The following is a 27016-nucleotide window of genomic DNA, read 5'->3' on the forward strand; positions in this document are numbered from 1 at the left end:
AGTGAAATTCACACAACATAAAATCAACTATTTTAACGTGAACAATTCAGTGGCATTTGGTACCTTCACAGTGCTATGCAACCACCACTTCTGTCTAGTTCAAAAACATTTCAGGGGCATAATTTTTTAAAACTTCTTACCAATGGACATTTGGGTTGTTTCTTCCAATGTTTCAGCTATTATAGAAACTATCACAGTGAATTTCATTGTACATAATTTTTTGAAAACTTGAATAAGTGATTCAAGTTCTTAAAAGCTCAAAGATTATCCTCATTAAAAATTGTAATAGATACCATAAAACTGGCCTTCAAAAAGGTTGTAAAATTAATACTGGCAATAGTAATTGAGAATCATTTCTTATTCTCACCTTACTACATTACCTTTTTTTTTTGACAAGGTCTCACTCTGTCGCCCAGGCTAGAGTGCAGTGGTACAATGATGGCTCACTGCAGCCTCTACCTCCTGGGCTCAGGTGATCCTCCCACCTCAGCCTCTCAAATAGCTGGGACTACCGCCATGGCTGGCTAATATTTTGTGTTTTTTATAGAGATGGGGTTTCACCATGTTGCCCAGGCTGGTCTCGAACTCATGGCCTCAAAGAATCTTCCTGCCTCAACCTCCCAAAGTGCTGAGATTACAGGTGTGAGCCACCGCTCATGATCTTTAACAGCATTTTTTAGCTTTTTGAGCTAATAGCCATTTATATTTCTTTGCCCATTACCTATTTACAGGGTCTGTCTGGCCTTTTTTTTTTTTTTTTTTTTTTTTTTTTTAATAAGGCCCAGGGAGTAAATATTTTAGGTTTTGTGGGCAATATGGTCTCTTGCAACTACTCATCTCTGCTAGTGTGGTATAAAAGCAGCCATAGACAATACATAAACAAACGGGCATAGCTACATTCCAGTAAAACTTTATTTACAAAAACAGGCAGTGGGCCAGATTTAGCCCATGGGCTATAGTTTGTAGACTCCTGATCTATTTTGTTGTTGTTGCTGTTTTTAGTTTATAAGAACTCTTTGTATACCATAATAGGAAAATCATGGGCTACCTACTCCAGTCAACGGATGAATATGACCAAATCCTTAATAACTATAATTTTATTAAATGTTTTTAACACAAATATATTTGGTTTGCTTAAGTATTTCCTGTCAAAATACAATACCTACAAGTGCCTAGTACAGTTACATATTGATACTATAAAGTTCAAGTTCAAGTTTAAGGCCAGTTGCGGTGACTCATGCCTGTAATCCCAGCACTTTGGGAGGCCCAGGTGGGTGGATCACCTGAGATCAGGAGTTCAAGACCAGCCTGGCCAATGTGGCGAAACACCGTCTCTATTAAAAATACAAAAGTAGGCCGGGCGCGGTGGCTCAAGCCTGTAATCCCAGCACTTTGGGAGGCCGAGACGGGCGGATCACGAGGTCAGGAGATCGAGACCATCCTGGCTAACACGGTGAAACCCCATCTCTACTAAAAATACAAAAAAAAAAAACTAGCCGGGCGAGGTGGCGGGCGCCTGTAGTCCCAGCTACTCAGGAGGCTGAGGCAGGAGAATGGCGTGAACCCGGGAGGCGGAGCTTGCAGTGAGCTGAGATCCGGCCACTGCACTCCAGCCCGGGCTACAGAGCCAGACTCCGTCTCAAAAAAAAAAAAAAATACAAAAGTTAGCCAGGTGTGGTGGCAGATGCTTGTAATCCCAGCTACTTGGGAGGCTGAGGCAGGAGAATCTCTTGAACCCAGGAGGCGACGGTTGCAGTGAGCCAAGATGGCATCACTGCACTCCAGCCTGGGCGACAGGGTGAGACTCCATCTCAAAAAAAATTCAAGTTGAATAATATAACACTACAGTGAGTTTCAGTGTCGCAATGATAAAAGGGGCCTTGCTTTTGTTTCTAATTTGTTTCCATCTGAAGTCTAAACTCAATCACTTGGCATTTAAGGCCTCTGAAATCTAATTCCAGCTTTTCTTTCCTGTGTTATCCTGCCAGTCCCTGATACTGAAGCCACACCAAGCTATTTGCTGTTCTGCAACCAGGCCCTGCACTCTCCACTTTTCGTCCTTTGCCCCCTCCGCCCCCCATGGCTATAACCTGAAATATTCTGCCTTCAATCTTTACCTGCTGACTCCTAGTCAAAATCTTTTCTCCCAAGCCTTATGAAAGTTCTGCCTTTTCTCTCTCTCTTTTTTGAGAGCTAGGATAGCTTTTTAACATAAACACTTTTCAGTGAAGACAAAATACAGAAAACTCAATAACTTTTGTAAACTAAAAATAAAATCCTAAACTCTCCAATCCCCATGCTGCCCCACCCCAGCCACTGACTGAACAGATCCCCTTTTGGACAAAGGGACCCCCAAAACACCTTAAAGCTGAGTTCCCAGACTTGAAGGAATGGGAGGTCAGACATGCCTCATTATACCCCCTCTCTTTTGTGGTTTAGACACAACTGATCAGCATTAATGTTAAAATAGAGATCATAAGATTGACAGAAACAGACTCTTTGTGGCAATAAGATATCAAAGTATAAACAGGACCTAAGGCCATGCACCCCTCCACCCTATGGCTGGGCGTGGTGGCTCACTCCTGTAATCCCAGCACTTTGGGAGGCCAAGGCGGGTGGATCACCTGAGGTCAGGAATTGGAGACTAGCCTGGCCAACATGGTGAAACCCCGTCTCTACTGAAAATACAAAAATTAGCCAGGCGTGGTGGTGGGTGCTTATCATCCCAAATATTCTGGAGGCTGAGGCAGGAGAAAATTTGAATCCAGGAGGTGGAGGTTGTAGTGAGCCGAGATCGTACCATTGCACTCCAGAGCGAGACTCCGTCATCTCAAAAAAATAAATAAAATAAACTATGCACTGTCACAAGGTTTTTCTTTTTCTCTGGCAGCTAAACAAGCACTTATCTCGAGATAAGCAATATGAAAACAACTGCAACCCGTCCAGTTCACAGGCACTTACTAACTGAAGCCCTGTTCAACCCGCCATAAGAACAGTTTTGATTGGACAACAGACTGATTTCCATAATATTCTTCCTGGTAAGAAGATCACTCACCACAGACTGCCTGTGGCCAGTTTACTGAGGCTTCCCACTTAATGTGCCTTCATGTTCTGAAAAGGCCTTTTGACATATAGGACCTAATTGTAATACATTTAAATGTTAGGTCTCCATCCCAAGGTGAACATGGGTCATATATTACATCAATGTTTGTTCAATACACATGTGTTGGGACCACTTTCACGAGTATTCATAGCTCCTCCTATAACCTGATGAATATGTATGTTTGTTTGTTTATTTATTTACTTATATATTTATTGAGACAGAGTCTTGCTCTGTCCCCCAGGCTGGAGTGCAGCGGCATGATCTCAGCTCACTGCAACCTCCGACTCCCAAGTTCAAGCGATTCTCCTGCCTCAGCCTCCCGAGAAGCTGGGGTTACAGGTACCTACCACCATGCCTGGCTAATTTTTGTATTTTTAGTATAGATGGGGTTTCACCATGCTGGACTAGGATGATCTTGAACTCCTGACCTCAGGTGATCTACCCGCCTTGGCCTCCCAAAGTGCTGGGATTACAGGTGTGAGCCACCACAGCCGGCATGAATATGTATGTTTAGACAATCAGTTCAACCTAAAGCTCCTACCCCAACTCCTCCTCCTTTGAAGTGCCTGTCTCTGGCCTTGGCCTGAGGCACGCTTCTCAGCCTGTAGGATGACCACCTTACAGGACACAACCCTTTACAAGAAATAAGTCTCCTCTCCTTTTCTAAATTTGTAGATCTTGTGATTTTTTTTTTGTTTTAAGTAAACACACCTGTTTATAGCCCAGATCAAGAAGTAGAACATGAGCACACCCAGAGGTCTCCCGTGCTCCTTCTCCCCGTCTCTATCTCCTGAAAGGTTGTCACTGTTCTGACTTTTATTCCTGTAGATCCAATTCCCTCCTTTTAAAACTTTATATGAATGGAACAATACAATCTGTACTCTTTTGTATCTGGCTTTTTTGGTTAATATTATTTGTTTGTGAGATCCATCGATGATGTTGTATACAGCAGTAGTTCATTCTTTTCAATTCTTGCAGAGCAATTAAATTGTATGAATACAATATACTACAATTGATTTGTCCTTTCCACTTTTGATGAAGATTTTGGTTGTTTCTAATATTTAGTTATGAGAAAGAATGCAGCCAGGCACGGTGGCTCACACCTGTAATCCCAGCACTTTGGGAGGCTGAGGCGGGTGGATCACCTGAAGTCGGGAGTTTGAGACCAGTTTGGCCAACATGGTGAAACCCTGTCTCTACTACAAATACAAAAATTAGCCAGATGTGGTGGTGGGCACTGGTAATCTCAGCTACTCGGGAGGCCAAGGCAGGAGAATCACTTGAACCTGGGAGGTGGAGGTTGCAGTGAGCTGTGATCGAGCCACTGTGCTCCAGCCTGGGTGACAGGGTGAGACTCTGTCTCAAAAAAAAAAAAAAAAAAAATGCTATTAGAAATAATCCTATATATATTTCTGTTGTGTATAGGATATAGCACTGGAGGATACATCAAAAATCTTTAGGATATAGCCAGGTCAGTGTACTAGCAAGCCAGTCATCCCAGCTACTTGAGAGGCTGAAGTGGGAGGATTGCTTGAGCCCAGGAGTTTGAGGCCAGCCTGCCCAACACAGTGAGATCCCATCTCTAAAATTTAAGAAAATAAAAATCTTCAGACTTTTTTAGACATTTAGATTTTAGACATTCTAAATGTAGGGGATAGAACGAAGGGGATAGAAGGATGATTGGGGCGAGGTGTATGAATATTAATATGTTTTCTCGTGTGAAGGGGGGTTTTATGTCAATTATATGGTGTGTGAGTGTTCCTCGTTGCATTGTGATGAATATGTGAAGGGAATAGAGGGCTGTGATTAGTATATTAAGTCCTGTTAGTATAATAGTAATATGAGATCAGGAAAATGAGGTTGCAATTACGAAGAGTTCGCCTAGTAAGTTGATGGTGGGGGGTAGGGCAAGGTTAGTGAGATTTACTGTGAACCATCAAAAGGCTATTAATGGAAGTAGGATTTGAAGTCCTCGGGACAGTAGTATGATGCGGCTGTGGGTGCGTTCGTAGTTTGAGTTAGCTAGGCAGAAGTATATGGAGGAGGTGAGTCCATGGGCAATTATAAGGATGGTTGTGCCAGAGAAGCTTCAGGGGGTTTGAATGAGGGAGGCTACGATTACTAGGGCTATGTGACTTACAGAAGAGTATGCGATGAGTGATTTTAAGTCTGTTTGTCGGAGACATATTAAGCTTGTTATGATTATGCCTCATAGGGATAACATAAGGAATGGATAGGCTATGTGTTCTGTTAAGGGGTTAAGAATGGAAGTAAGTCGTATTATGCCATAGCCGCCTAGTTTTAGGAGTACTGCGGCGAGGACTATTGATCCTGCAATGGGGGCTTCAACATGGGCTTTGGGGAGCCATAGGTGTAGGCCATATAGGGGCATTTTTGTCATAAAAGCTATTATGCATGCTAGTCAGGTAAGGTTGTGAGATAAGGTGGTTGTTAGTTTTTGGTCTGTGAGTGTTAGTAGTATAATGTTTAGTGAGCCTGTGTTGTTGTAGGTGTGGACTAGTATAATGAGTAGGGGTAGAGAGCCGGTTAGTGTGTAGAATAGAAAGTATGTGCTTGTGTTGATACGTTCTGTTTGGTTGCCTCATTTAGTGATGATAATTAGGGTAGGAATGAGGGTAGTTTCAAACAGGATGTAGAATATAATTAGTTCTGTAGCTATGAATGTCAGAATTAAGGTGATTTGTAGGGAGATTATCATGGAAAGATAAAATTTCTTTTGTGAGGGGGGTTCGTTCTATCCCCTAATTTATTCTAATAAAAAAGTTAAAGAGCTAAAAGACTTAGCTCTGCAGATGTTCTTAGTAGCATTTTAAAACAAATGCAAAAATGCAAATTATACTAAATTCTCAATAACAGGGCATTATTTAAATTAATTACGGCATATGTATGTAATATAATATTAATATTATGTTAAAATTATGGCAAGGAGTATATTATTATTTATTTTATTTTATTATTATATTTATTGATAAGGAAAGATTTACATGGCATACTGTTAGGTGAAAAAAAAGTCTGGTTATAACAGAATATATACAGCATGAGTGGACTTTTATTTTAAAAAACTATTTGTATGTAAGTGTATATTCAAGCAGGTCACACCAAAAGTTTACAGTGATATGTTTGAAAAATATAATGAGGCTGATTTTTCTTTCAGTTTTACTGTATTTTTTCAGTTTTCTAAACTCTTCTTCATAAGCATGGCTATGGAATTATCCCTGTATTCTCAGTCCATAGCATATTATTTTGCGTAGAGGTTATATATAAATGTATATTTGACTGTATGAAAGAATATACATTATCGGCCGGGCGCAGTGGCTCACGCCTGTCATCCCAGCACTTTGGGAGGCCAAGGCAGGCGGATCACGAGGCCAAGGCAGGCGGATCACGAGGTCAGGAGATCGAGACCATCCTGGCTAACACGGTGAAACCCTGTCTCTACTAAAAAATACAAAAAATTAGCCGGGGATAGTGAGTGGCTGGTGCCTGTAGTCCCAGCTACCCGGGAGGCTGAGGCAGGAGAATGGCGTGAACCCCGGAGGCGGAGCTTGCAGTGAGCTGAGATAGCGCCACTGCACTCCAGCCTGGACGACAGAGCAAGACTCCATCTCAAAAAAAAAAACAAACAAACAAAAAAAAGAAAGAATATACATTATCATAAAGCCACCAAGGTAAAAACAATTTGATCATATGGGGTCATTCTAAAAGGTAAAGAAAATCAGTAACTGCCATGGAAGACATTTACCATACGTTTGCGCTTGGAACTCTACAACCACAGCACGAATTCAGTTGTAGAGTTTTCTTGTTTTGTTTTGTTTTGTTTTTGAGACAGAGTCTCCCTCAGTCGCCCAGGCTGGAGTGCAGCTGCGCGATCTCGGCTCACTGCAGCCTCCACCTCCCGGGTTCAAGCGATTCTCCTGCCTCAGCCTCCTGATTAGCTGGGATTACAGGTGCCCGCCACCACGCCCGGCTAATATTTGTACTTTTAGTAGAGATGAGGTTTCACCATGTTGACCAGGCTGGTCTCGAACTCCTGACCTCAAGTGATCCACCGCCTCGGCCTCCCAAAGTGCTGGGATAACAGGCATGAGCCACTGCCCCTGGCCTCAGTTGCAGAGTTCTATGTGTGTGGTTCTATATTGGCTTAACAAATGACGCTTTGCAACTCACTGTAGGCTGCTCAATTCTTTCTCAATGATGTTGTAACCAGCTCTCAAGATATCTAATGTCCGAAATGTATAAAGCACTCACTTTCTATCGGAGACTGTTAAAGTAAAACCAAGAGTCAAGAGCTAAGTCCTAGAGTACGCTTAAAACTTTAAACAGTGATTGTTCGGCATCCACATTCTTAAAGCTTTCAGGCATCACAACACACATTTTTGAAAAGTTTTGTTTCTCCTAAAATCATTCATTGTTTTCTCATCCCTCAAAAAACCAAAACCCCTCAAAACGAACAATAAAACCCCACAGCTTTTCCCTCCCAGAATCTTCAAAACAATAGGCAGTCACAAATAAGATTTCAGCGGAGTGTCCCAGACCCTTTTTCTCTCCGCTTCAGCTCCCCCTGACGTCCCCTTCCCTTCTGTCCTGGTCTGAAATCCTCACCATTTAGAAACCTTCCTTAGGATTAGAGGACCAAGATCATCCCTCAGGGGGTTGCTCAAACACCCGTTCCGTCCTAGCCCCTTCTCACGGGTACGCCAGTTGGGATTTTAGCAGATTTCCTAGCTAGTCCCGGGGCCGACACAGACAGCATCCTTCTGTGTGGTTACGAAGGAGCCTAGGGCTTTGTGGGCGGCGTAGAGCTCAGAGCCAGGAAGGGCTGACCTAGTGGCAGAAGGGTTACAACCACCCGTACCCATCCGGCCCGCCTGGGGAGGAGGCATTTGGTCCCTTTTAGGAGCTGGCGCTTGTCAGAGCTGGTAAAAACCATCCCACTCCCTGAGGCTCTCGGATCGAGGAAGTGACTCTCCAAGGCCTTGGGGAGGGTCAGGCTATGCGGGTCCTCCGTGTGTGTCCCTGACCAGGGCTCCTGCCGTTGTCCCACACTGAATTTCAGGTGTCCCCGGTGTCTCACTATTCCTGTTTGCACTACAGGTCCTCCGAGTTCCTAAACCAGCCAGCCCAAAGATGCTGGAGGCCTCACCATTGAAGCCGATCACGGCGTCAAGTTCCAGCTCCGCCACTTGGGCCTCCGGCGAAATTTTGTTATCCATCCCTGGGAGGTTCTGCTTACTTTGCTCTCCGCCCTAGTGGGTGCAGCGTCTTCTGGTCGTTATGGTAACGGACGAGCGCATGCGCGCCAGCTCCACGCCCGCGCAGAAACCCAGCCTGCCGAATTCGAGTTCATTAGCATTCTTGGAAATGAAGGGAGATAGGGACTGGGAGGGAGATAGGGTGGGATTCATCTTTTTTGTGTCTGCTGTTTCTCTGGAAATTTAGGAGATGGCACTAACTGCACAGAACTAATTCCTCCATCCCCTCGTGTTGAGTCTGTGACTTCTTAGTAACTCTACAATCAAGCACCAAATGAATGGCATTTTAAAAAATATGTAATCAAGCATAGAGGACTGATGGGAAGGCTGCTATAAAATAAATAAATACATAAATATATGTATAAAATTGATACTTCTTTGGGCCCCTGTTTAAAGCAGCGTGAAAAAATATTTTAAATATATTTTTTAAAAGCGTTATTGAGGTATAATTTACATATCATAAAGTTAACTTAAAGTAGGTTGTAGTAAGTTTACGAAGTGTGCAAGTCGCACCGCAATCTAGTGTTTTGTTTGTTGTTTTGTTTTTTTGAAGCAGGATAAATTTTTAAGTAACTGCTACGGAGGTCTTGCAAGCGCTCCCACCTTCCTGGGAAAATGGTTAGTTTCTATTTAACAATTTTAACTGAGCTCAGCTGTTCGCGTCTCTTAGTGGGAGTAGATTGTGCCAGCCAACTGTTCCCAGGGGAGCACTTTCCTTTCTCTGATCATGGTTCTTAGGCTCTAGTTATTCACTTTGCAAACTCCAGGCTCCGGTCGCGCACGGGACGAACTGCGGGGAGTGAGCCGTGCGGGCCGCCGTAGTCAGCTGCTAGGAGCAGGAAGAGTCCGAGCGGCGGGCGGAGTCTGCAGGATGGCACCGGACCCCTGGTGAGCCCAGGGTGAGGGTGGCGGTGCGCGGAGGGACCTTCGGGGAAGCCGGGCTTCCGGGGAGCAGGCGATCACTTCGCATTGCCCCTGGAGGCCTTTCGAGATGAGGGGAGGGGCAGCGAGACCCTTCCCCTACTGAGGGGACTCAGCCACATCCCGCCACCCTTGGTCCTTCCAAGGGTAGCTGGGGAAGGAGACCGGGTGGTCAGCTGGAGAGCTGAGGATTTGAGCCAAATCTCTGAATATTTCTCTAGCTTTTCTGGGCTGCATCTCGCTGCGGGGATTTCCCGCCCATCCTGGTTGTGGAGCTGGCCGGTGCAGGCTTCCTTGGACTCCTATAAAAGTGAAGTCGAAATAACCTTTTTGTAGCATGTCTGTCCATCTCGGTAAACCCCCTTATTTCACAGGTGGAGAAACCGAGGTTCAGAATCCATGGTCACCAGCCAGTTAGTAACCAGCTGGGTCTAAGACCTAGATCCTGGGGGCCCTTCCAGATACAGGAACCTGGGAGGGAAATTGTGCGCTTGTTTATAAGGCATTTTGCACTTTCTTGAGTTAATATCATGAAGTCTTTTCATTTAGCAGTAGCTTCTGCAGTAAAACAATAGGTGATAAGGGTCATTTATTTAGCAGTCAATCCCAAGGACTGCTTGATGAAAGATGCAACTTTTGATCTCAAGGAACATATTGTTTGATCCCAAGGAACATATTGTTATTGAACATAGACTTGACCTTTCTGCTTAATAATTAAAAACATTACAGCTCTATAGCGTTCTTGTTGGAATATATGTCTTATGTTGTTATTTCTAATATAGTTTATAATTCTTTAAGTTACCCTCAGCCTGGATGTTAGAAGAATGGGTTCCAAGAACAAAGTTGAGTTGCCTGGAATCTAGGTTATTTGGGTCAATTATTTAATTTAGCAGTGACTTTTTTAGACCTAATTTTAGGCCGGACGCGGTGGTGGCTCACGCCTGTAATCCCAGTACTTTGGGAGACCGACGCAGGTGGATCACCTGAGGTCGGGAGTTCGAGACCAGCCTGACCAACATGGAGAAACCCCCTCTCTACTAAAGATTACAAAATCAGCTGGGCGTGGTGGCGGGTGCCTGTAATCCCAGCTACTCAGGAGACTGAGGCAGGAGAATCGCTTGAGCCCGAGAGATGTAGGTTGTGGTGAGCTGACATAGCGCCATTGCACTCCAGCCTGGGCAACAAGAGCGAAACTCCGCCTCAAAAAAAAAAAAAAAAAAAAAAAAAACCAAAAAACCCAAATCCCTAATTTTAACAGTTATATACACCCCTTGATAGAGAATATCTAATTTAGAGAATATTGAAAATTTGCAGAGGAAAATAAATAGCATCTTTAACTCTATAATTTGGAAATAGCCATTGTTTAATTTTTAACAATGAATTTGTTACTTTAATCTGTATTTTATATATAGTAAAACAGCATTTCTCTATGTCATTGGACATTCTTTGAAAACATAATTTTCTTTCTCTCTCTTTTTTTTTTTTTTGAGATGGAGTCTTGCTCTGTCACCCAGGCTGGAGTGCAATGGCGTGATCTTGGCTCACTGCAACCTCCACCTCCCGGGTTCAAGCAACTCTCCTGCCTCAGCTTCCAGAGTAGCTGGAACTACAGGCTCATGCTGCCACACCCAGCTAATTTTTTGTATTTTAGTAGAGACAGGGTTTCGCGGTGTTGCCCAGGCTGATCTCGAATTCCTGAGCTCAGGCAATCTGCGTGCCTCGGCCTCCCAAAGTGCTGTGATTACAGGTGTGAGCCACCACACCCGGCCTCATAATTTTCTAATGTTGCATAATAATGCATCACATGAATGACCATAATTTATTTTTCTCCTCATATTAGTTTTTTGGTTTTTTGATGTTTTGTTTTGTTTTATGATTGCAAAGGCAGTTCCTCTGTTCCATCTCTTATTTCCTTGGGCTCCCTGTCTAGAAGTAGGAATTAGAACTGTTGAAAGTGAAAGCATTTATTATTTTTTTTTGTTATTCTCAATTAGTTTGACTAAGTGGCTTTCTCATTAGATTGTTGAAAGTGAGGGCTGAAGGGTACGAACATTTTTAAGGCCCTTGATACTGTGAACTCCAAAGTATCTGAGACAGGACTCAATCAATTTAGAAAGTTTATTTTGCCAAGGTTAAGAATGCACCCGTGTGGATCACGAGGTCAGGAGTTCGAGACCAGCCTGGCCAACATGGTGAAACCCCGTCTCTACTAAAAATACAAAAAAAATTAGCTGAGCGTGGAGGCACGCGCTGTAATCCTAGCTACTTGGGAGGCTGAGGCAGGAGAATCGCTTGAACCTGGGAGGCAGAGGTTGCAGTGAGCCGAGATTGCGCCACTGCACTCCAGTCTGGGCGATAGGGCGATACTCCGTCTCAAAAAAAAAAAAATAATAATAATAACAAATGCACCCGTGACACAGCCTCAGGAGGTTCTGAAGACCTGTGCCCAAGGTGGTTGGGGAACAGCTTGCTTTTATACAATTTAGGAAGAATAATACATGAGTTAATACATGTGAGATTTATGATGGCTCAATCCAGAAGGGCGGGACACCTTGAAGGGGGTGGGGGAGGCTTCAAGGTCATAAGTAGTTTGAAAAATTTTCTGATTGGCAATTGGTTGACTTATTATCAATAGAAAGGAATGTCTGGGTTATGATAAGGGGTAGTGGAGACCAAGATTTTATCATGCAAATGAAGCCTCTGGGTAGCAGGCTTTAGAGAGAATAGATTGTAAATGTTTCTTATCAGACTTAAGACCTGTTTCAGGTTAACTTTGGAATGCCCTTGCCTGGGGGGTGGGATCCATGCAGATGGCTGCGGGTCGAGGAGGCCTTAGAATTTTATTTTTGGTTTACAATACATATTCCTAAATTGCCCTCCACCTTCTTTAAAAACCTATAAAAGGCCAGGTGCGGTGGCTCATGCCTGTAATCCCAGCACTCTGGGAGGCTGAGGCAGGCAGATCACAAGGTCAGGAGTTTGAGACCAGCCTGACCAACGTGATGAAACCCCCTCTTTACTAAAAATGCGAAAATTAGCTGGGCATGGTGGTGCACGCCTGTAATACCAGCTACTCAGGAGGCTGAGGCAGGAGAATCACTTGAACCTGGGAGGCAGATGTGCAGTGAGCTGAGATCGCACCACTGCACTCCAGCCTAGGTGACAGAGTGAGACTCCATGTCAAAACAAAGCAAAACAAACAAACAAACAAAAAACCTATAAAAACAGATTCAACTACAGTTTTACCTTTGTGTTGCTAAAGTCATAGGTCATTGGCACCTCCCTCAGTGTTTAGAAATGGAATAGAGCAGTTACTATTTTAATGGCCTATCAAAACAAGTGGTAAGCTGGCTGTTTAACAGAAGTAGCACGTGATACTGTCTCTAAACTGGTTCTTTGCTAACGTTAATTAGCTTTACCGTCAGGGTAACTTATTTGTTGATGATATACCGTTTCCAGAAAAATTACACTTAAACCTTAATAGTTTTATATTCCTGACTGGACTTTTTATGTTGGTAGCATGGTCTTCTTTTTGTTGATTTGCTTTTTAAAAACTTTATTTTGGAAGGTAAAAGATACACAAACTAGAATAGTACAATGGGCCCCTTCCATACTCACCACCCAATTTCTGTAATTATCAATATTCTGCCATTCTTGTTTCATCTCTGCCCTCCACACCTTTTTTTTTTTTTTTTGAGACAGAGTCTTGTTCCGTTGTCCAGGCTGGAGTGCAGTGGCACGATCTTGGCTCACTGCAGCCTCTGCCTCCTGAGTTCAAGTGATTCTCCTATCTCAGCCTCCCAAGTAGCTGGGATTACAAGCACCCGCCACCACACCCGGCTAATTTTTGTGTTTTTAGTAGAGACAGGGTTTCACCATGTTGGCCAGGCTGGTCTTGAACTCCTGACCTCAGGTGATCCGCCCATCTTGACCTCCCAAAGTGCTGGGATTACAGGTATGAGCCACCACACCCGTGCCTGGCCCAGATTATGTTTTTTTTTTTTTTTTTTTTTTTTTTCTTTTTTTTTAGACGAAGCCTCTCTTGTCTCCCAGGCTGGAGTGCAATGGCGCGATCTCGGCTCACTGCAACCTCTGCCTCCCGGGTTCAAGCGATTCTCCTGCCTCACCCCTCCGCCAGATTGCTTTTCTAAACTAGTACTTCAGGCATCTCTGTGCTTGATAGTGTAATGAGGTTGTCTATTACCCCAGGCCAAGGGTTCCAGGACTTTACCACAGATTTCAATCTCTTGGAAAACTTTTAAAGCTCCCCACGCCCAGGACAAACCCCATACCAGTTTGATCAGAATGCTGAGGTTGGGACCAGGCATTGTTATTTTTTTAAAGATTCCCCAGTGATTGCAACTTGTTTCAGAACTACTGCTCTTTAGGGCTAAAATAACAACACAAGGACTGGAGTCAGGACACCTGGGAGTTTGTGGCAGCTGTTACATTTCTCATAACCTCTTTAGGGCCTCTCTCTGTGTGTAAAAGTGTCCTCTATGGCTCTAAAATTCTCCTTGAAGTCTAACCTTGTTAGACTGGTGTTCAAGGCTCTGCAGAAACTAGCTTCTACTCATGTCTACCATTTTTTACTTACCAGGCTTCCAGGGCCACCACGCAGCCAAACGTGCCGGACACGTTCCTTTCTGTTCATCTTTGCTTGCTCTGTCTTTCACTACGTCTAGAATATGCTCCTGCCTCCTGTCTGAATAAGAGACCTGTTTTAACCTTGTGGTCATCCAGATGTAACCTCATGGACCTTTTCCATCTGAGCGCCTTGGCCAACAGTAATCTCTCCCACCTCTGAACTCCAGACATACTTACACTTAGATCCCACATTTGGCAGGAGGCAAAACTTACTATATGTGGTTCATTTTTATATGTATGGTCTGGACCCCAGAGCCAGACCTAGGCTCCTCTTTTCATGATAATATGGAGGTAGAAAAGGTGAAATGTGGCAAAGTTGGGAGCAGGACCCAATTTTCCTTATTTAGCCTCCTATTTTCTTAATTCTGTGTTTTCTTATATACTGCTATTTTTCCATACACACGCATACATGAATACATATATGAATGATGTACATGTGATATATATGAATATATAGTATATATGGATATCAGTGATACATATGTGATATGTATGAATATATGTATCAGTGATATGTATGATATATGTGAATGTGTATGATATATATATGATATATACGTGAATGGTGCTGCTTTAGAGTATAGTGGTTAGTGGTTCAGGATCCTCCCTCAGGATCCTTACAATATGAAGCTCTTAGCATAGGAGCTGGCTCAGGTCAGGTACTCAGCTGTGACTATTGCTATAATTACTCTAGTAAGATTCCTAAGGGAATTGATGGGTACATTTTCCTTCATTTAAAAAAACCACTTATCAAGTTCCCTCAGTGTTCAAATGATATGTGGGAATTGGAAGGTTTCAAAAAATATATTGTTTACTCAAGCAAAACTTAGGACATTAGGGCTAACGGGAGTTTCCAATATTTTGTAATAGACTAGTCCTGGAAAAGAATGCTGGTCACGTTAGTCCACAGAGTCCCTGCTTTTTAGGAGCAGACTGCCTGGTAGGAGAAATGAAATGTGTATCCCTGCTTAAGTATTTTCATTTTTTTGTTTGTTTGTTTGTTTGAGACGGAGTCTCACACTGTCGCCAGGCTGGAGTGCAGTGGCGCGATCTCAGCTCGCTGCAACCTCTGCCTCCCAGGTTCAGCGATTCTCCTGCCTCAGCCTCCCAAGTAGCTGGGATTATAGGCACCCGCCACCATGCCTGGCTAATTTTTTGTATTTTTAGTCGAGAGAGGGGTTTCACTATGTTGGCCAGGCTTGTCTCGAACTTCTGACCTCGCGATCCACCCGCCTTGGCCTCCCAAAGTGCTGGTATTACAGGCATGAGCCACTGCGCCCGGCCTGCTTAAGTATTTTCTATATGATAGAAAGTAAAAATGCTCTGAGAGAAGCAAAACATCAGGGGCTATTGGGAGTTCACTGTGAACCCTTCAAAGCCTCCAACCCTGCTGAATAACAACTAGAAGCTTATTAAATATTTTGAGAGAATTCTGGCAAGCTCAGATGTCAGGCGGGTGCGGGGCCTTTGTCCCCAGAGCATTTGGTTTTAGGCTAGACAGTACTTGCTGTTCCTGCACCCTAGAGCTGTCCCCCAGGCATCTGTGAGGCCAGCTTCTTCACCTTGCCTCAGTGTCACCTGAACGTAAGTAGCAGCTCCTCATCACTCTCTGTCCCTTTATCCTGCTGCACTTTTCTTCTTAGCACCTGTCAACACCTGACATACTATGTATTTATTTGTCTTACGACTTTCTTTCCCTAAGATATGGGCTCCTTGAAAGAGGGACTGTTTTCATTCTGTTCACTGCTGTACCAGTGCTCAGAACATGCCCAGTGCAGCGGAGGCCCCCACATTAAGAGCCTCGGCTCTGGGGCCAGACCGCCTTGGTTTGCAGCGGGCAGAACCACTTGGGCAAGTCACTTTACCTCCTTGTGCCTCCTTTTCTCCTGTGCGAGTTGGAGATGGTAATGGTACCCACTTCATAGCGTTCCTGTTACGATTAAGTGAGTTATTACTAACGAAGCCTTCAGAATAGTGCCTGGCACATGGTAAATAACGCTCAGTCCATGTTGCTTTTACTGGTGATGTTATTCTTCCCTTCTGTTCGAATTCTTTGGCTAGAATGAAAATGTCAAACTTCGGGCAAAGATTTCTTCTAAAGAACCTTATATATTTTCTCTTTTTACGACTTTGATGCAGGTTCTCCACATACGATTCTACTTGTCAAATTGCCCAAGAAATTGCGGAGAAAATTCAACAACGAAATCAGTATGAAAGAAAAGGTGAAAAGGCACCGAAGGTAATATCAGGAGAGAATTAGTACCCAATGATTTGTTTGAGTTTTGAGGTCCAAAAACCCTATCTTCCTTTGAGGCTCTCTGTGTACATGTGTGTATGATGATCTCTCTGCTTACATATGTTGAATTGGCCGAACAGCCAACCAGTTAGTAGTTATTTAAACATTGAGACTAAATGAAGCATAACACATTTAAGTTCTCCTGTTTTACTTTAAATATTTCTAACAATTTTATAGTCTAGTTCAAGGGTTAGTAAACTTCCTCCAGATAATAAATCTTTTAGTTTTTGCAGGCCAAGAGACAATGTCTTCAAGTCTTTGAGTTTCTATCCTCACCACAAGGATAGTTATAGTTTTTACATTTTACATTAAAAATGTAAAAACAGGCCAGGCGTGGTGGCTCACACCTATAATCCCAGCACTTTGGGAGGCTGAGGCGGGCAGATTGCTTGAGGCCAGGAATTCAAGACCAGCCTGGGCAACATGGTGAAACCCCGTCTCTACTAAAAATACAGAAATTAGCCGGGCATGGTGGTGCACACCTGTAGTCCCAGCTACTCTGGAGGCTGAGGTGGGAGAATTGCTTGAACCCGGGAGGCGGAGGCTGCAGTGAGCCGAGATTGCACCACTGCACTCCAGCCTGGGCAACAGAGTGAGACTCTGTCTCAAAAAAGAAAAAGATGTAAAAACCATCTTTAGTTATGGGCTGTATAAAAACAGTGATGGGATTTGGCTAGGAAATAGATTTTTGTGAAATTACAAGTTTATACTTGTGATTATGATTAAAAATGTAAGCCTTCGATTCAAATCTAACAGCACACCTTTCTTCCTTATTTTCCCCATTCCAAATTTGTATGTGCTTTCTCTCACACTGAGAATCCTAGTTTCCAAAAGCATCAGTATGTTTTTACTCATATGGTCTATTTTACAGTTTACAGAAAATGGTTTCCGAATGACTGTAAAGTACCGCGACGAACACTAAGTTCAAACTTTGAGTCTTTTTAAGTTTAGATTAATCTACTAAGAATACTGAGGTTATTATGTTCCGAAGTTATGAGAATTTTTTTTTTAAGAGTTTAGCTTTCAAGTTCAGGGGTACATATGCAGGTTTGTCGTATAGGTAAGCTTGTGTTATGGGGGTTTGTGGTACACATTATTTTGTCACCCAGGTATTAAGCCTAGCACTTCCTATTTTTCCTGACCTCTTCCTGCTTCCAACTTCCTCCCTCTGCTAGGCCCCAGTGTGTGTCATTTTCCTGTATGTATCCATATGTTCTCACCATTTAGCTGTCTCCTGTATCAACAGAGTGAACAACCAACCTACAGAATGTGAGAACATGTGGTATTTGGTTTTCTGTTCCTGCATTAGTTTGCTAAGGAGAATGGCCTTCAGCTCCATCTATATTCCTGCAAAGGACATGATCTCGATCCTTTTTACTGTGGCATAATATTCCATGTTGTATATGTACCACATTTTCTCTATCTGATCTACCACTGATGGGCATTAGATGATTCTATGTCTTTTGTTATTGTGAATAGTACTGCAGTGAACATACACATGCATGTGTCTCTTTCTGTTTTTGAGATGGAGTTTTGCTCTTGTTGCCCAGGCTGGAGTGCAGTGGTGCGATCTCGGCTCACTGCAACCTCTGCCTTCCAGGCTCAAGCGATTCTCCTACCCCAGCCTCCTGAGTAGCTGGGATTACAAGCGCCCGCCACCAGGCCTGGCTAATTTTTGTATTTTTAGCAGAGATGGGGTTTTGCCACATTGGCCAGGCTTGTCTCGAACACCTGCCCTCAGGTGATCCACCCACCTCGGCCTCCCAAAGTGCTGAGATTACAGGTGTAAGCCACTGCACCCCGCCCACATGCATGTGTCTTTATGGAAGAATGATTTCTGTTCCTTTGGGTATATACCCAATAACAGGATTGCTGGATCAAATAGTATTTCTCTTTTTAGTTCTTTGAGGAATTGCCACACTGTCTTCCACAATGATTGAACTGATTTACACTCCCACCAACAGTGTATAAGCATTCCTTTTTCTCTGTAACCTCGCCAGCATCTGTTATTTTTTGACTTTTTAGTAATAGCCATTCTGATGGGTGTGAGATGGTATCTCCTTGTGGTTTCGATTTGCACTTCTCTAATGATCAGTGATGTTGAACTTTTTTCCTATGTTTTTTGGGACCACGTCTGTCTTCTTTTGAAAAGTGTCTGTTTATGTCCTTTGCCCGCTTTTTAATGGGGTGGATTTTTCTTGTAAATTTGCTTAGGTTCCTTATAGATACTGAATATTAGACCTTTGTCAGATGCATAGTTTTCAATTATTTTCTCCCAGTTTGTAGATTGTTTGTTCACTCTGTGGATAGTTTCCTTTTCTGTGCAGAAGCTCTTTCGTTGATTAGAGCCCATTTGTCAGTTTTTGCTTTTGTTGCAATGGTTTTTAGTGTCTTTGTCATGAAATCTTTGCCTGTTCTCATGTCCAGAATGGTATTGCCTAGGTTGTCTTCCAGGGTTTTTATAGATTTAGGTTTTACACTTAAGTCTTTAATCCGTCTTGAGTTAATTTTTGCATATGGTGTGAGGAAGGAGTCCAGTTTCTATCTTGTGCACATGGTAGCCAGTTATCCCAGCACCACTTATTGAATAGGGAATCCTTTCCCCATTGCTTGTTTTTGTCAGGTTTGTCGAAGATCGGGTAGTTGTACATGCAGCCTTATTTCTGGGTACTCTTTTTTTTTTTGAGACAAGTGTTGCTTTATCACCTAGGCTGGAGTGCAGTGGCATGCTCTTAGCTCACTGCAACCTCTCCCTTCTGGCTTCAAGTGATTCTTGCATCTCAGCTACCCAAGTAGCTGGGATTCCAGGTGTGTGCCACCATGCCCAGCTAATTTTTGTAGTTTTAGTAGAGAGAGGGTTTTGCCGTGTTGGCCAGGCTGGTCTCGAACTTCTGACCTCAAGTGATCTACCCGCCTCGGCCTCCCAAAGTGCTGGGATTATAGGCGTGAGCCACTGTGCCTGGTCAACTGGGTTCTCTATTCTGTTCCATTGGTCTATGTCTGTTTTGGTTACTGTAGCCCTATAGTATAGTTTGAAGTTGGGTAGCATGATACTTCCAGCTTTGTTATTTTTATTTTATTATTATTTTTTTGAGACAGAGTCCCGCTCTGTCACCCATGCTGGAGTGCAGTGGCATGATCTTGGCTCACTGCAACCGCCGCCTCCCGGGTTCAAGTGATTCTCGTGCCTCAGCCTCCTGGGTAGCTGGGATTACAGGCATGAGCCACCACTTCCAGCTAATTTTTGTAGTTTTAGTAGAGATGGGCTCTCGCCATGTTGGCCAGGTTGATCTCGAACTCCTGACCTCAGATGATCCTCCTGCCTTGGCTTCCCAAAGTCCTGGGATTACAGGCGTGAGCCACTGTGCCCGGCCCAGCTTTGTTCTTTTTGCTCTGGATTGCCTTGGCTATTTGGGCCCTTTTTTGGTTCCATATGAATTTTAAAATACTTTTTTCTAGTTCTGTGAAGAATGTCAATGGTAGTTTAATAGGAATGGCATTGAATCTATAAATTGCTTTGGGCAGTATGGCCATTTTAACGATATTGCTTCTTGCTGTCCATGAGCATGGACTGTTTTTCTATTTGTTTGTGTCATCTCTGATTTCTTTTATTTATTTATTTATTTTTTCTGAGACTGAGTCTTGCATTGCTGCCCAGGCTGGAGTGCAGTGGTGAGATATGGGCTCACTGCAAGCTGCACCTCCTGGGTTCACGCCATTCTTCTGCCTCAGCCTCCTGAGTAGCTGGGACTACAGGTGCCCGCCACCACGCCCGGCTAATTTTTTGTATTTTTAGTAGAGACGGGGTTTCACCTTGTTAGCCAGGATGGTCTCGATCTCCTGACCTCGTGATCCACCCGCCTCAGCCTCCCAAAGTGCTGGGATTACAGGTGTGAGCCATCGCACCTGACCCGTGTCATCTCTGATTTCTTTGAACAGTGTTTTGTAGTTCTTCTTGTAGAGATCTTTACCCCATGGTTAGCTGTCTTCCTAGGTATTTTATTTTCTGTTGGTAATTGTAAATAGGATTGCATTCCTGATTTGGCCCTTGGCTTGACTGTTGATATACAAGAATGTTAGGGATTTTTTTGCACTTTGATTTTGTATCCTGAGACTTGACTGAAGCTGTTTATAAGCTTATTGAGCTTTTGGACTGGGAGTATGAGGTTTTCTAGATACAGGATCATGTTGTCTGCAAACGGGTAGTTTGACTTCCTCTCTTCCTATTTGAATACCTTTTCTTTTCCCTCCCTCCCTCCCTCCCTCCTTTCTTTCTTTCTTTGTCTCTTTCTCTCTTTCTTTCTCTCTTCTCTTTTTTTCTCTCTTCTCCTTTCTTTCTCTTTCTTTCCCTCTTTCTTTTTCTTTTTCTTTCTTTCTCTCTTTCTTTTTCTCTTTCTTTCTCCTTCCTTCCTTCCTTTCTTTCTCTCTCTCTCTTTCTTTCTTTCTTTTCCTTCCTTTCTCTCTTTCTCTCCCTTTCCTTGTCCTTGTCCTTTCCTTTCCCTTTCCTTGTCCTTTCCCTCTCCTCTCCTCTCTTTTTTCCTTTCTCTTCTCTTTTCTCCTCTCCTCTCCTCTCCTCTTTTTCTCTTGCCTAATGGCTCTGGTCAGGACTTCCAATATATGTTGAATAGGAGTGGTGGCAGAGGGCATCCTTGTCTTGTGCCAGTTTTCAAGCAGAATGCGGCCAGCTTTTGCCCATTCAGTATGATGTTGACTGTGGGTTTGTCATAGATGGCTCTTTTATTTTGAGGTATGTTCCTTGAATACCTAGTTTATTGAGAGTTTTTAACATGAAGTGGTGTTGAATTTTATCAAAAGCCTTTTCTGCATCTATTGAGATAATCATGTGGGTTTTGTCTTATTTCTGTTTATGTGATGTATCACATTTTTTGATTTACATATGTTGAACCAACCTTGCATCCCATGGATGAAGCCTACTTGATCGTGGTGGATAAGCTTTTTGATGTGCTGCTGGTTTCGGTTTGCCAGTATTTTTTTGAGGACTTTTGCAATAATTGATTCTTTCTTTTCTGTCTTATGTTATCGTTTGTTTCTGTTTTTATTCATTTTCAGGAGTTGCTTTTTCCAACTTTTTAAATTGAATTTTAAATAAGTAAAACATTTACATCGTTCAGAAGTCAAAATTATATAAAAGTGACACTTAAAGTCTTGTTCCCATTCCTCTCTTTTCTACTTTTTCTTAACCTACTTCTTCTAAATAACCATTTTCATTTAATTTTTGGTTTATTCTTCCTGTGTTACTTTTTGCAGAAATAAGCCTCTATGCATGTGTATGTGTGTGTCTCTGTGTGTCTGTGTGTATGTTCTTCCTTCTATATAAAAGATACTCTTTCAGGCTGGGCACGGTGGCTCACACCTGCAATCCCAGCACGTTGGGAGGCCTAGGCGGGTGGATCACCTGAGGTCAGGAGTTTGGGACCAGCCTGGCCAACATGGTGAAACCCCATCTCTACTAAAAATACAAAAAATTAGCCGGGCATGCTGGCGAGCACCTGTAATCCCAGCTACTTGGAAGGCTGAGGAAGGAGAATCACTTGAACTCAGGAGGCGGAGGTTGCAGTGAGCCGAGATTGTGCCATTGCACTCCAGCCTGGACAACAAGAGTGAAACTCCATCTCAATAAATGAATGAATGAATGACACACTCTTTCGTATCTTGGTCTTTTCACTCTACATTTTATTTCATATTCCTTATTCTTCTTTAGGGCTGTGTGGGTACTCTACTGCATAGATGTAACATTCTTTATTTAACATGTCTCCTAAGGAAGGGCAATTAGATTGCTTCCAGTCTTGAGCTGCTGTGAATAATGCCGCAGTAAATAACCTTGTCCTTTAAAAAAAATTATGTGCATAGGTGTCTTTGAAAGGTGAGTTCTCAGAACCAGGGCATATGTAATTTTTTTTAAACCTGTTGTGAAATCCCCCCTCAAAGGGGTTGTCACCCTGGGCACCCCACCAGCAATGTGTGAGCGCTTCTGTTTCTTCACAGCCTGGCCAACAGAGGGTGTTGCAAGTCTTCTGAATTTTTGTTAACCTCATAAGTGAGAAATGGTATTTCAGTGTCGTTTTCAATTTGTATTTCTCATATAATGAGTCAAGTGGAGTGCGTTTTCATATGCTTGAGGGCCATTTACATATATATTCTTTCTGTGAACTGTCTTGTCTTTGTCCATTTTTCTACTGGATTATTAGCCTTGTTAGTCTTGATCTTTTAAGAGCTCCTCATGTATTAGGGAGATTAGCTCCTCGTGATAAATTGCAGTTATTTCCTTTCCTTTATCATTTGACATTTGACTTGCTTCTGGTAGTTTTGTCATGTGAAAGTTTCTTTTGTTTTTTTGCTTTTTTTCTGAGACGGAGTCTCACTCTTGTCACCCAGGCTGGAGTGCAGTGGCGTGATCTCAGCTCACTGCAAGCTCCTCCTCCCGGGTTCACGCCATTCTCCTGCCTCAGCCTCCTGAGTAGCTGGGACTACAGGCACCCGCCACCACGCCCGGCTTTTTATATATTTATAATTTTTTGTATTTTTAGTACAGACGAGGTTTCACCGTGTTAGCCAGGGTGATCTTGATCTCCTGACCTCGTCATCCACCTACTTCAGCCTCCCAAAGCGCTGGGATTACAGGCGTGAGCCACCGCGCCCGGCTGAAAGTTTTTTTTTTTTTTTTTTTTTAATGAAGTTGGCTGTCAATCTTTAATTCTTCCGTATATTTAGTCATATCTAAGTTTTTGCTGTTTCCAGGTTATAAAAAATTTATTCCTGCTTTCTTCTAGTAAATATATGGTTTCATCTTTTACATGAAGGGCTGTTATCTATTTAACTAGTGTCATCATCTTAGACAGTTAGATTCTTTCTAATTGCAAATGATTTTTAAGTATAGCCAAATGTTGAAATAAATTCTTCAACGTAGACTTTCCGGATTTGGGTTGTATAACATTTTAAGCCTTTGGAACACATATATTGCAGAATAACATTTCTATACCAATTTTGATTATCTTTGAAAAAATCTCTACTAGGTAAAAATCCTATGTTACAGTTTAATATGCATTTTTTGTTACGTCTTGAACATCTTTTCTTTTCTTTTTTTTTTTTGTCCAGATGGAGTTTTGCTTTTGTTGCCCAGGCTGGAGTGCAGTGGCACAATCTCTGCTCACTGCAACCTCCGAGCCTTCCAGGTTCAAGCGATTCTCCTGCCGCAGCCTCCCAAGTAGCTGGGATTACAGACACCCGCCACCATGCCTGGCTAATTTTTGTATTTTTAGTAGAGATGGGGTTTCATCGTGTTGGCCAGGCTGGTCTCAAACTCCTGGCCTCAAGAGATCCTCCTGCCTTGGCCTCCCAAAGTGCTGGGATTACAAGCATGACCCACTGTGCCCAGCCTTGTTTCTTAATTTCAAAGTTTTCTTTTTATATATATTAACTATATTAATTGATCTGGCATATTTAGTATAAATACTTTCTCTATTAACTTGATTTTGTAAGTGACATTGTACAACGTGTACCGGTTTTTAAATTTTATTTGAAATTATCAGCATGTTTATTGGTGATCTTTTCTAATGAGGGGAGGAGATATCATGCTTAAAAAGGCCTTTTACATACAGAGGTTATATAAATAATTATCTAAATTTTCCTTAAGCTTTTTTTCTGTTATTTTGTTTTGTTTGTGTAAATCTTTGAAATACTTGGTGTTTACTTTCGTGTGTCATAGGTGTCTAATGTTATTTTTTCCCCATTTGCTCAATTATGAATTTCTTTCCTTCCCTCATATGAAATAGTTCGTATTTCATTCACTGAATTTTTTTTTTTTTTTGAGACAGTCGCGCTCTGTCGCCCAGGTCGGATCGCAGTGGCGCCATCTCGGCTCACTGCAAGCTCCGCCTCCCGGGTTCACGCCATTGTCCTGCCTCAGCCTCCCGAGTAGCTGGGACTCCAGGTGCCCGCCACCATGCCCGGCTAATTTTTTGTATTTTTAGTAGAGATGGGGTTTCACCATGTTAGCCAGGATAGTCTCGATCTCTTGCCCTCGTGATCTGCCCACCTTGGCCTCCAAAAGTGCTGGGATTACAGGTGTGAGCCACCGCGCCGGGCCTCATTCACTGAATTTTTACACACCCACATTGTTTCTGAGCCGTTTGTTATGTTGCACTATTGAAGCTGTTGGTAATTGCCAGCGTCAGCTATTGTAGTTTTTTATAATCACTTTATTTCTGATTAAGGCCCCTATGAACATGATACATATTCATGGCTTTTATCTTCCTTCATTTATCTTTCTGTCAGAATAATTTTGTAAAACTTCATTATAAAAAAAACCGACAACTGTGCTGTGCCTTAATTACCACCTCTTCTGCAATAAAAGAATTCCAAATGGGATTTCAAATAGACATGTATGTTTATAGATTTAAATTGGGGAAAAACTTAACATTTTTACAATATTGAGCGTTTCCTTTTGTTTCTTTCAGCAGTATTTATTGCACAGTTACTATGTGCCAGGCACTGTGCTAGATATTTTTTAGATTTTATTGGTATTGTTAATGAAGTTTTAAAATAGCAATTTAGTCAGGTGCAGTGGCTCACGCCTGTAATCCCAGCACTTTGGGAGGCCGAGGCGGGCAGATCACAAAGTCAGGAGATCATGTCCATCCTGGCAAACATGGTGAAACCCCGTCTCTACTAAAACTACAAAAAAATTAGCCGGGCATGGTGGCGGGTGTCTGTAGTCCCAGCTGCTCTACCCGGGAGGCTGAGGCAGGAGAATGGTGTGAACCCAGGAGGTGGAGCTTGCAGTGAGCCGAGATCACGCCACTGCACTCCAGCCTGGGCGACAGAGCGAGACTCCGTCTCAAAAAAATAAAAATAAAAATAAAATAAAATAACAATTAAAAAAACTCTTCCTAGGTATTACTTAAACTTAGGAATGCCCTTGATATTTTTTCACTTCTTTATGACTAATGACCATACTGAATTCCTCTGCTATTTCGGTTTTTTTTTTTTTTTTTTTTTTTTTTTTTGAGATAGAGTCTTGCTCTGTTGCCCAGGCCGGAGTGCAATGGCGTGATCTCAGCTCACTACAACCTCCGCCTCCTGGGTTCAAGCGAGTCTCCTGCTTCAGTCTCCCGATTAGCTGGGACTACAGGTGCCTACCACCACGCCCAGCTAATTTTTGTATTTTTAGTAGAGACGGGGTTTCACCATGTTGGCCAGGCTGGTTTCGAAATCCAGACCTCGTGATCCTCCCACCTCGGCCTCCCAAAGAGCTGTGATCACAGGTGTGAGCCACCGCACCTGGCCTCCACTGTTTTTAATAGTCTTTCAGCCCAGCCTCTACTGTTTTTAATAATCTTTCAGTCTGGGCACGGTGGCTCATGCCTGTAATCCCAGCACTTTGGGAGGCCAAGGTGGGTGGATCACCTGAGGTCAGGAGTTCGAGACCAGCCTGACCAATATGGTGAAACTCCGTCTCTACTAAAAATACAAAAATTAGCTGGGCATGGTGGCAGGCGCCTGTAGTCCCAGCTACTCGGGAGACTGAGGCAAGAAACTCGCTTGAACCCAGGAGGCAGAGGTTGCAGTGAGCTGAGATCACGCCATTGCACTCCAGCCTAGGCAACAAAGCAAGACTCTGTCTCAAAAAAAAAAATAATAATAATAGTAATAATCTTTCAGTTGATTCTCTTAACTTTTCTAAGTAGACTATTATCAATCTGCAAATAATAATAATCTCATCTTCCCTTGTCGTCCTTATATTTTTCATATTGTATTGGTTAGAACTTCTAGAGCAAAACTAAATAATATTGCAGTTAAGGCAATAGTGTTCTATTCTTAGTTTTTCTTTCTTTTTGTGTGTGTGTTTCTTTTGTTTATCATTTCCCCTATACTGTACTAATCATATGTTTATTCTGTTTTTAATCATTAACACCATGAGCTTTATTGCTAGATTTTTCTAACATCAAACTGTTCTTAAATTACTAGAATAATTTCTACTTGTTGATGGTATATGGTCCTTTTTAATGTAATTCTGAATTTGCTACTTTTTTTTTTTTTTTTTTTTTTGAGACAGAGTCTCGCTCTGTCGCCCAGACTGGAGTGCAGTGGTGCGATCTCGGCTCACTGCAAGCTCCGCCTCCTGGGTTTACGCCATTCTCCTGCCTCAGCCTTCCGAGTAGCCGGGACTACAGGCGCCCGCCACCTCGCCTGGCTAGTTTTTTTTTGTTGTTGTTGTTGTATTTTTTAGTAGAGACGGGGTTTCACCGTGTTAGCCAGGATGGTCTTGATCTCCTGACCTCATGATCCGCCCATCTCGGCCTCCCAAAGTGCTGGGATTAGAGGCTTGAGCCACCGTGCCCGGCCAGCTAATATTTTTGAAAAGATTTTTACATTTATAATTCCTAAGTAAGATTGACATGTGGTTGGTTCTCTTTGTCGTGCTTGTTACCAAGGTTATGGTAGCTTAAAATGTGAATTAGGCTTTCCATCTTTTTTTGTGCTCTAGAAACTGTCTTTAATTATGATAATGACACTTTTTTCCTGATTACAAAAATCATTTTCTTATAAAATGTTAGAAAATCCCACTACTTAGATAGAACCATGGTGCTTTCATGTGTTTGTATTTAGTTCCTAGGTTGTTTTTTCTCTGTTTGGGTGATATTTTATTTTATGACTTGATTTTTTTTCCTTTTCATAAGTTGTGATGGATATCTTTCTATGTGAACAAATTGAGATTTGAGCCATAATTTTTAATGGCTACATACTGTGTCTTTT

General features: G+C 42.6%; 2 protein-coding genes across 11 annotated transcripts in view; one reads left to right on the forward strand and one right to left on the reverse strand.

Annotated features, from left to right (window-relative positions):
* Positions 1 to 8406, reverse strand: part of CFAP52 (cilia and flagella associated protein 52) — a 71302-nt gene extending 62896 nt beyond the window's left edge. The window contains exon 1 of the mRNA XM_050765319.1: positions 8268 to 8406. Coding sequence (XP_050621276.1) covers positions 8268 to 8337 — 70 coding nt within the window. The 5' untranslated portion in view covers positions 8338 to 8406. The remainder of the gene's footprint in view (positions 1 to 8267) is intronic.
* The window catches only part of STX8 (syntaxin 8), a 691269-nt gene that overhangs the window by 353105 nt on the left and 311148 nt on the right, over positions 1 to 27016 (forward strand). For 6 of the 10 annotated variants that reach the window (XM_050765479.1, XM_050765475.1, XM_050765476.1 and 3 more), the window contains exons 2-3: positions 9236 to 9264; positions 16084 to 16183. In XM_050765479.1, coding sequence (XP_050621436.1) covers positions 9248 to 9264; positions 16084 to 16183 — 117 coding nt within the window. In that variant the 5' untranslated portion in view covers positions 9236 to 9247. Of the gene's footprint in view, positions 1 to 9213; positions 9265 to 16083; positions 16184 to 27016 lie in introns of all 10 variants that reach the window. The other 4 variants (XM_050765470.1, XM_050765471.1, XM_050765472.1 and 1 more) reach the window with 3 other exon arrangements.

The sequence above is a fragment of the Macaca thibetana genome, chromosome 16 (assembly GCF_024542745.1).
Source record: "Macaca thibetana thibetana isolate TM-01 chromosome 16, ASM2454274v1, whole genome shotgun sequence".
Lineage (NCBI taxonomy): Eukaryota > Metazoa > Chordata > Mammalia > Primates > Cercopithecidae > Macaca > Macaca thibetana.